Source organism: Astyanax mexicanus, chromosome 13 (assembly GCF_023375975.1).
Source record: "Astyanax mexicanus isolate ESR-SI-001 chromosome 13, AstMex3_surface, whole genome shotgun sequence".
In the NCBI taxonomy this organism is placed as follows: Eukaryota; Metazoa; Chordata; class Actinopteri; order Characiformes; family Acestrorhamphidae; genus Astyanax; species Astyanax mexicanus.
In genome coordinates this window covers 47,247,869-47,258,495 of record NC_064420.1, presented here as the reverse complement: position 1 = coordinate 47,258,495, position 10,627 = coordinate 47,247,869, and the positions used below count along the sequence as shown (strand labels likewise).

Sequence of the window (10,627 nt, the reverse complement as noted above, 5' to 3'; positions counted from 1 at the left end):
CAACCAATATTATTAACCTTTAGTGCTTCAAACATATTTATATGATGTTTCAAACCAAATAATATCAGTAAATAAAGACTCAAAAGTGTCCACAGAAAAAGTGTGAAACTACCTGCTTTACTCAAACTAAAGCTATAGGTATGGTGTGTGCACTACTTTATATAGTTTTTATTTTACTTGCACATTTTTACTAAGTAGTTATTTTGCACTAAATAGCTTTTTTTTTGCACTAAACAGCTTTTTCACATCTTAACCTACTTTTATAGAATGCAAATCAAAGGAATGTATTTTTAAAAATAGCCTTCAAAAATACATTTCAATATACATATATTCAATGCAAAGTGAATTTAAAAGCAATGTTTTTAAAGAAACTGAGGAGAAACATGACAACTACATGTATAAAAGTTACTACAGTAAAATTAAATATTAAAACTGCACAAAATTAATAAGGCCTTAAAATTAGGCATTTCGTTTCTCTACATTTAGAATACATTAGTAAGAAACTTTTTTTCCCCAATATAAAAGACAAATACAAAGTCAGATGAGCATTAATTATTTAAATTTTGTGTGTATTTACATTTTTTACAAGCTGTTTGTGAATCACGGTCCTAATTCATATTAAAGACTACTATAAACTACTCAACTAAGTAAAAAAATAACTCAACATTGAAAGTATCCTCAAGTGCAGTCATGCAAAGGCCATCAACACATTATACTGATGAAACTGGCTCTCATCAGGAGTTCCCCAGCAAAGGAAGAACAAGAGTTTCCTCTGTTGCGCAGGATCAGCTCATCAGAGCCACCTAAATGCTTCATATTATTTAGTATTCTGGTTTGTTTAACACTTTTTACAAATTTACTACATGATTCCTTATGTGTTCCTTTATAGTTTGGATGACTTCAGTATTCAGTTCTCAGTGGTTGTTTTAAATCTATGGATCCTCAGAATTCTACTAATGCAGTGTGGAGCTACTTTAAGCTACTTGTTAATGGTATAAAAATAGACCTTTGTTTTTATGGATAATGTTATGCCCCTATGCTCAGTGTAACCATTATTAATTACATTTTCTAGCAGTTTCAGGCTAAATGCAAAAATAGAATATTGAATGTAAATTTTTTATTTTATTTTTTTTTTTATGTAGTGCAGTGTACAAGAAATAAGTGTTCATCCTTTTTCCATTTTTTTATTTTTCCATTTCACTATACTGAAAGGGAAAAAATAACTTAAAGGAGAATTCTGGTGTAAAATTGACTTTTTTTGTAGTAAAACATACTTACCTCCGTTCTCCCACAGCGTTCAGAGATCCAGACATTTTAACAGTTTGTCTAAACAGATGTAAACAGAGCTTTTAGTAAGCTTTTAAGTAGACTACAATTAAATAATTAATAAGGAACTAAAGGAATTAATTAACTAATTAATAAGGAGACCTCTGATGTAAAATACTTTTATTGTAGTAAAACATGATAAAAAGTTCTTATCTTTGATGAATAGCACACCTCCGTTCTCCCACAGCTTTCAGAGATGCAGAAATTTAAACAGTCTATCCAAACACCCTTCAGACTGGGTGATACAGGGCATAATTTACCCTGATAAATCACTTTTTACACCGTTATCCAGGCTCTCTGCACTGAAGCTAGCGTTATAGGATGTAAACTGTGGTTTTTAATAAGCTTCTTCTGCACTTTTTAAGTTATTAATGCCTCGTTTTAAATGTCAGGGCTCTCCGGATTCTAGTTAGAAGGTGTGGAGCTACTTTGAGCTGAATAACAGTGGAAAAAGAGATTTATCAGGGTAAATTATGCACCGTGTCACTCAGTCTGAAGGGTGTTTGGACCATAGACTGTATATAAAGATGGACGCCGTGTCGCCGTTCCCATTCATTCAATGAAAATGAAGCCAAAATCTTCCGCCGTTTTGGCGATTCAGAGACCAGAGTCTGCGCAGTAGAGACCAGAGGAGGGAGAAAGGCTATGGAGAGACCGCCTACTCATTTAAATAACCCCGCCCCTGAGGGCTGCCTCGCGGTCACAGGCTGCAGAGCGGGGCGGAGCGGAGCTGACGGTCTGTTATTGGTCCCGCCCATAGGCAGCCCTTTTACCATAACCACACCTTTTTTGAATAGAGCCGAATAAAGTTTTAAAAAACGAATTCTGTGGGCATATAAAAATTTGACAATATAAGCAGAGGTTACACTAGCTGTTGCATTTAAATAATGGAGGTATGGGGATGGGTGGAATTACACAGCTTTCTGCAGCCGAACAGCAGGGGGCGCCCGACCTGTGGTGGCTTCACTTTTAAGAGACGATGCTCTGTCCAGCTATATACAGTCTATGGTTTGGACAAACTGTTAAAATTTCTGGATCTCTGAACGCTGTGGGAGAACGGAGGTGTGCTATTCATCAAAGATAAGAACTTTTTATCATGTTTTACTACAACAAAAGTAAAAAGTCTCCTTTAAATCAGTCGGTGCTGCTGGTTGGTGTGGGCTGCAGTGTTCTGCCGGGCCTGCAGGGGGCGCTGCGGGTCTCTGAGAGTGAGAGGAGCTCCGGATCAGGATCAGTGAAGGAGAGCGGGGGATGATGGCAGGTGGGTCGGTGTTGAGGGCGCTGCTGCTGCACGTGCTGATCTTCGGCTGGTATGTTTTTACCCTCCGGGAGAACTGCGGCCTGGACTTCAAGGGGAGACACCCCGGAGTCCGGACCTACGGAGGCCGCTGGAAGTACCTCACCTTCCTCAACCTGGTCAGAGTAACTACCACACACACTCACATATACACACACACACACACACACACACACACACCTTCCTCAACCTGGTCAGAGTAACTACCATACACACACACACACACACACACCTTCCTCAACCTGGTCAGAGTAACTACCACACACACACACACACACACACTGGAAGTACCTCACCTTCCTCAACCTGGTCAGAGTAACTACCACATACACACACACACACACACACACTGATACACACACACATGCACACTTCTACGCACACACTGCTACACACACACACACACACACACACTGGAAGTACCTCACCTTCCTCAACCTGGTCAGAGTAACTACCAAACACACACAAACACTGCTATACACACACTTACATATACACACACACCTTCCTCAACCTGGTCAGAGTACCTACCACACACACACACACACACACACACTCACTGCTACACACACACACACACACACCTTACTCAACCTGGTCAGAGTAACTACCACACACACACTCACTGCTACACACACACTCACACACTGCTACACACACACACCTTACTCAACCTGGTCAGAGCAACTACTACACACACACTCACTGCTACACACAAACACACACACACACACACACACCTTACTCAACCTGGTCAGAGCAACTACCAAACACACACAATCACATATACACTGTTGCACACACACATTTACACACAGTTACTCACACACTGCTACACAGGCTGTTATACATACTGCTACACACACACTCTGTTACACACACACTCTGTTACACACACACACAGACAGTGACCTTACACACACTTACTGTTTATCTCAGCTCTGATCACTGAACTGCAGCTCTCTCACACACTGAACTATTATCCTCTAATCACTGAACTGTACTCTACAGATCACTGGAGGGACTGGTTTACACAGAAATACAGACAATATACATAATAACTGCTGTTACATAAAGAGATAATTTACTTTATTAATCTCTCTCTGTGTGAAGAGCTCACTGCCTAAAAAACCCACTTCACACTAACTATACCTTCAATGTTCAGATGAAGACATACCATACCATTTACACAGATAGAGAGAGAGAAGAATGTGTAAATGGACTATTCATTGGTAGATACATTGATGAATGGATGGACAGCAGATGACATGTCTCTCCAAACCATCACTGATCATCAGTAAATGTTACATTTCATTTAAAGTAAATCAAGGGATCAGAGTCTGGAGGAAGAGTGGAGAGACACACAGTCCAAACTGCTGGAGGTCTAGTGTGAAGTTTCCACCAATCAGTGATGGTTTGGAGAGACATGTCTGTCATCTGCTGGTGTTGATCCACTGTGTTTTATTATCAAGTCTAAAGTTCAGTGCAGTTTTGTTTTCCCACAAAATCCTACTTCCCTATGCTTCCCTCTGCTGCTGACAACTTTTATGGAGATGCAGATTTCATTTTCCAGCAGGACTTGGCACACTGCCCACACTGATAAAAGTACCAATTAATCTTATAAAATATTCTAATTGTCTGAGACGCTGATTTTTGGGTTTTGATTGCCTGTAAGCCACAATAATCAACAATAAAAGAAATTAAATAGATCACAGTTTTCAGTGATATTCTATAATTTACACTGGTATAAGTACTAGTATTGGTATATGAAATAGTATATATTAGGAATTGAAAAGAGTTTTCAATTAAACACCTTAAGCTATTTACAGTTGCACCTGTTGCTGACACAGAGGTGCAAAAGCGCACACACAGCTTGTCTGATCCATGAAAAGAAGTATTACCAGTAGAATAAAAAAACAGAAACTCTTTTAAAATATCTTTACTTTCAGGAGAAATTAAGCTTAAGCAGATGTCCCGATACTTTTGTTCATGCAGTTCAGCACTAATTACTGTATTGTTTTTTCTGTGCAGGTGATGCAGACGGTGTTTTTCGGATTTTGTCTTTTCACTGATTTAGTTCTCGCTGTTCTGCCGAGTAAGAACACCCGCAGCGGCGTTCCACTGTTCCTTATTAAAGTTCGAGACGGGTTCTTCACCGTGCTGGCGTTTCCTGTGGGCACTGTGAGTATCTGTTCCTCAATTTGACACTTCAGGAAATGAATACACAAACCATGATTAAATCAGTGTTGAATCAACCTTAAACTGATGTGCACATATACAGTATTTTACACACTATAAGGCGCACTTAAAATCCTTTAATTTTACCAAAAATCATCAGTTCGCTTTATAATCCAGTGCGCCTTATGTATGAATCCTACCAGTCAGGTATTAAGGAACAGTAAAGCCACTCTACTAAAGTACAGTCATACAGGACTTTCAGTTTAGTTCTCCAGCAGCATTAGCATTAGGCGCTAAGTGCTAGCTCTTTCGGTGTTCAGAGGTGACTAAATCGGCCTGTAGCCTGCTGCTAACCCCGGCTAGCACTGCTGAAGCAGCATTAGCATTAGCCGCTAAGCGCTAGCTCTTTCAGGGTTACCTTGTTGGGCGGAATTAGCCGCTAACCGTGGCTAGCCTTAAAATCTGTAAATTTAAGTTACTGTAAATAAATGAAAGCGCGTTACTCACCCAAATAAACTGTTTTCAGGAGAAAACATTCAGAAATCTGTGTAAATTAACATCCAGCACTCATTTGACTTTAAAAGTAATTTTTTTTGTTATTATTATTATTATTATTATTATTATTATTATTATTATTTAAGAATTACAGTTTTGTTTACTTAGCTTAGCTTTACTTAACCTAGTTATCCTACCCCACCACCACCACCCAGCGGCGACACCTGCTGAATTAGAAGGGAAACATGGCGAAACCCCTGTTCCTTATTATTGTTGCATAACGCGTCTTATAATCCGGTGCGCCTTATTGTGTATAAAATACATAAATCTGATGTCATGAAATTCTTATGTTCTGATGGAAATTAAATTAATGAAAGTTGATATTAGGGCTGCAAGGTTAATGGAATTACTTTGATTTAATTAAATTTCTTGTGCTAATGCCATTTTAAAAATGGTATAATGGAGATTTGAACATCTTTACATATAGAAACTGTCAAAGTGAATCTCAGTAGCATTACCGAGCAGGTTCTGATACATCAGCTCACAGATGCCCTGCTGCAGGCATCACCGTAGGAGTGATGTGGGGAGAGAGCGCCATCTACCCACCCAGAGGAAGCAGGGACAATTGTGCTCCCTCTGAGCGCCGGCATGAGCAGGGGTTCGAACCTGCGACCTCCTGCTCATAGTGGCAGCGCTTTAGACCGCTGGACCACTCGGCGCCCCAATTTTTATATATATTTTTTTTAAACAAAATAAGAGAGAGTGAACCTAAATGTAAATTAATGGTAACATGTGTCTAGTCAAAAATTTTAAGGATAAGTGCTCCTGGTCATGTGACTAGTCAGAATGGATTTAGTTTGAGGTTTTACTTATAAAAGTGAGTTAGGACATAGAATTTAGTTTTCTGTGTTTTTGAATCTGAAATTTTAAGAAATGAAAAAGTTGTTTGTGGAACTGAGATGAGTATTAAACTTCTGTTTAATTGTGTTGTATTTCAGTTTGTGTTCATCTCCTTCTGGGCGCTCTACACCATCGACCGGGAGCTGGTCTATCCGAAGTATTTAGATGAACTGATTCCTATTTGGCTGAATCATGCTATGGTAAGAATTTCTATAACAGATTTGCTGATTAACTGCCCATTTATACAGGACTGAATATGTAGGATTCATTTACTTTTTTGTTTATGTTAAAAGTTTGACTGTACAGATTTGAAAAATATAGTCAAACCTTAGAAACACCTTAAATTTAGTGGTTTAATTGTTAAACAAACATTATATATTTTATGTTTCGCATTCTTAAAAGCAGCACCTCTTGCTTAGATTAGACAGTTTTGCACATCTTGGCTGGATTTTCTCAGTCAGTTTTATGCGGTAGAGTTGAGGAAAAATGACTAAGAAATAGTCATTCAGTCTAAAAGAAGAATTTTAAAAAGTATCCTCAACTGCAGTCACCACAAAGACCTTTGAGAACAGTATAATGATGAAACTGGCTCTCATTAGGACTGCCCCAGGAAAGGAAGAGCAAGAGTTTTCTCTGTTGTACAGGATACATTCAGCCTCAGAAACCGCAAGTTAACAGCTCCCCAGATAAAAGCACTTCAGGATTAATGTACAGTTTAGGAAAAATAATTAAATAATTAATTAAAATCATTGAATGGAAAGGTGTGTTCAAACTTTTGACTGGTACTGTGTGTATATGTATTTGAACGTGCATTGTTTTTGGTTTTTAATTTAAAATTTTGAAGTCTTTTACTGTGTCTTACTGCTAGGGTTGGACAAATAAATGTATATCCTATTGTATTTCTTAATTTTTATTTGTATAATATAACTCCAATATTAGCATGAATAATTTAAATGCTGCAGAAAAACGAATTATGTTAAATGTCCTGTGATGTGAATAATGTATAGTGAAATATTGCTTGTGTTTGCTATGTTTAAAAATTATGTTAATGTTTTGAAACCTTTTTTTAATCATGGTATATATTTGTTTTTCTTATCTCTGTGCATATTTAAGCAATAATACATGAGAAGTAGTGCTATGACTCTAACCTCGTGCCTACATCCGCAGCAAAGCAGTGCCAATATTACACGTTGTAGCATGAACCTTGAGTGTATTGTTGCGATTATACCACAGTTCCATTATCACTATTTGTTAAAAGATTTGAGTTAAAGAGGAGCAGAGAATAGGATCTGTTTGGTTATAAATATTTGGCTTGTAAGCGCTGCATCGTTGCTAGGTTACCTGTATGTGGCGAAATAATACATGGAGAGCTTCGGTTACAGTGCATTATCGGCTGATAATGTCATTATTAAAACGCCTCTCAGCCTATCAAATTGCAGGGTCGTAACAGACTGTGGTATAATTTCTGTTGTTTCATTTCAATTTAGTCAAACTTCATCATAAATTGTTTCTATTTTATCTCTTAATCTCTTTATTAATTTTATTACTGATTGCACTGCATGTCCAATACTCTTTAATGTTATTAGATTTTTTTTCCCTTTTCTCTGAAAGTGTTTTGTTAAGTGTTGTGCTGCTGTAATTGATGTTTTGTTTAAATCCAGATGTTCCTTTTTTTCCCCCGCTACAGCACACTGTAATCCTGCCTCTGGTTCTGATCCAGATGTACATTCAGCATCACAGACACCCCAGTCGTCTCAATGGGATCCTCGGCTTGGCTCTGTTCGCTTCCCTATATCTAGCCTGGTAATTCATATCTATACTATAAATATATACTGTAATTTGAGCTATTTTAATACTGTTATTATACTCTATTTTTATAATAATTTACTATAATATTTAACAAAAATCATCAGTACACCTTATGTTTGAATTCTACAAGTCAGGTATTAAGGAGCAGTAAAGCCACTCTGCTGAAGTACAACATTATAAGAATGAGTTTGCAGTAAAGTTTCTCCAGCATTAAAGCTGGGTGCAGCCACATGAGCATTAGCTGCTAACCACAGCGATGGTTCTTTTGTCATTAGGTGGAGACTATACTAGACTGTATTCTGTTTTAGTCTGTGTTTACCATGTTAAAACAAACTATGCGGGGAAAAAAAGGAACATCTGGATTTAAACAAAACATCAATTACAGCAGCACAACACTTAACAAAACACTTTCAGAGAAAAGGAAAAAAAAATCTAATAACATTAAAGAGTATTGGACATGCAGTGCAATCAGTAATAAAATTAATAAAGAGATTAAAAGATAAAATAGATACAATTTATGATGAAGTTTGACTAAATTGAAATGAAACCACATAAATTATACTGCTAGCTGATAGTGTCTCAGTCTAGCGTTATCGGGCAGCATTTGCGCCCGTTAGTACTGCGATTAGCGGCTAATGCTAATGCTGCTGCACCCAGCCTTAAAGTGCTGGAGAAACTTCACTGTAAATTCACCCTTAGACAAAATATTGGGAATTTAAGCTTACTGTAAATAAATGGAAGCTATTTACTCTCCCAAATAAACAGTTTTTAGGAGAGAAACCTGTGTAGATTAACATCCAGCACTTGTTTTAACTTTTTATTTTTATTTATTTTTTTTGGAATTACAGTTTTGTTTATTTAGATGCTTCTCCATTGGAAGGGAAACATGGCGACACCCTTGCTCACTTCAATGTAGTCATCCTTACTAGTGTTGCTTAATGCACTTTATAATCTGGTTAAGCTTATAGTCTGAATTTTTTTTAAATAGTAATTGTTTTACTAAATTAACTAATGCCAAATTGCCCTTTAGGTCTTTTCTTAAGGGTATCACTGCTAGTGTTACTGACATTTTAGGTAATACTAGCTGTGTAACTATCATAACTGCTGCTATTACTATACAATTTAACTTTTTTTGTCTTTATGTAGCTCTATATGTTTTAAATGATAATGCTGCTGCTGTTCTCGTTCTCTTTTAATCGTATATTAATTGTGTATTTAGGGTTTTATGGGTGCATCATGTGTCGGGGCACTGGGTTTACCCCATCATGGCCCGGCTCAGTCCGGGAGGCTTGGTTCTGTTCCTGGGAGCTTCTTCACTCAGCATGGCTCCACTGTACCTGCTGGGAGAGAAGCTGAACCGAACCATCTGGAGTCAGACAGGTGAGAGAGAGCTCACCACCCAGCGTCGAGACCTACTGAATTAGAAGGGAAACATGGCGACACCCCTGTTCCTTTCTAGTGTAATTTACTTTATGTATAAAAATAGTACAGAAAATAGACGTTCATTGACAGTGCACTTTATAATCCAGTGCGCTGTATAATCCAGTGCGCTGTATAATCCAGTGCGCTGTATAATCCAGTGCGCTGTATAATCCAGTCTAGTGTGTGTAATTTTTCAAGTAATATATAGAAAAGTGCTTTTAATCCAGGCCTTCTATAGTATTTTACACTGATATTATTTAATTCTTCTCTCTTTAAGGGAATCAGAAGAAAAAGAAATAAAAGAACACAGGAACCCAGACTGACCATCACCCGCTCAAAACCAGCAGGACCAGACTGTTTACTGGGGCGAGGAATGATGTAGCACTTTGCAGTAGTTTACTGTGGGAGGGGCTCAGGTATTTTTATGGCAGGACTCACTTTAACCTACAGACTACAGGAGTATTCAGCAGCAGCAGCAGCAGTTTCTACACATTATTCACCACTACGTTCATTTTCTTTTTTTTTTTGGTGATCTGAAATAATTTGCACTTATTACTAATTAGATCAGTAATAGATTTTGCATTGCTAGTGTTACTGTAATCTGTTTTTTTTTTTTATTTTAAGAAGTTTAATTCCATATGCTGTACTACCCCATAATGTACTGTTTAATCACACTGAGGACCATTTTTCTTTCTGTGCAAAATATGTTTGCATGTAAATTCATTAATGTGATGGTTTTATAATGTAAAATGGATCTATGCTGGATTATGTGAGATGATGATGAAGGATTTTATTAAAAGGTGAATCCCATGAAATTCTATACACTGTTATTGTCTTTATTGCAGACTAAACGTAGTAGTGCCGAAATCTGCACCCCCGCCATGAAAAGCACCCTCTTTAACCCTCTTTAACTTTAAATAGAAACGCGCTCCTGAGAGGGGGTGCTTTTCATGGTGAGGGTGCAGATTTCAGCGCACTTTCAAAATAAAAGTCTATTGAAACAATTTCTGCTTTTTCTTTGGAATCATTTTTGGGGGAACAAATCCACCTATGTCTGACATTGGGTGGGGTTTTGCTAAATGTTGCTGTAGTGTAGCTTTTGGCTACTATGGTGTTGCTAAATGACTGCTAGATGGTTGCTATGGTACCAAAAGTATGGGGTTATGGTGTTGCTTTAGTATAGCATTTGGTTGCTGTGGT

At 37.6% G+C, this 10,627-nt stretch overlaps 1 protein-coding gene across 1 annotated transcript; it reads left to right on the top strand.

Moving 5' to 3' along the window:
- Window positions 1-2,550: 2,550 nt before the first annotated feature.
- Window positions 2,551-10,247, top strand: adtrp1 (androgen dependent TFPI regulating protein 1). The gene is made up of 6 exons (XM_049463169.1): window positions 2,551-2,742; window positions 4,655-4,804; window positions 6,295-6,396; window positions 7,884-7,999; window positions 9,225-9,385; window positions 9,705-10,247. The coding sequence occupies exons 1-6, from the start codon at window positions 2,578-2,580 to the stop codon at window positions 9,725-9,727; spliced, it is 717 nt and encodes a 238-aa protein (XP_049319126.1). The 5' UTR covers window positions 2,551-2,577; the 3' UTR covers window positions 9,728-10,247.
- Window positions 10,248-10,627: the final 380 nt, after the last annotated feature.

What these genes read in the sequence shown, in the direction of transcription:
- adtrp1 (XM_049463169.1), top strand. Translation starts at nt 2,578, where the DNA reads ATGATGGCAGGTGGGTCGGTGTTGAGGGCGCTGCTGCTGCACGTGCTG. An exon ending in ACCTCACCTTCCTCAACCTG is followed by an intron (nt 2,743 to 4,654) that starts GTCAGAGTAACT and finishes TTTTCTGTGCAG; the next exon opens with GTGATGCAGACGGTGTTTTT. An exon ending in AACCATCTGGAGTCAGACAG is followed by an intron (nt 9,386 to 9,704) that starts GTGAGAGAGAGC and finishes TCTCTCTTTAAG; the next exon opens with GGAATCAGAAGAAAAAGAAA.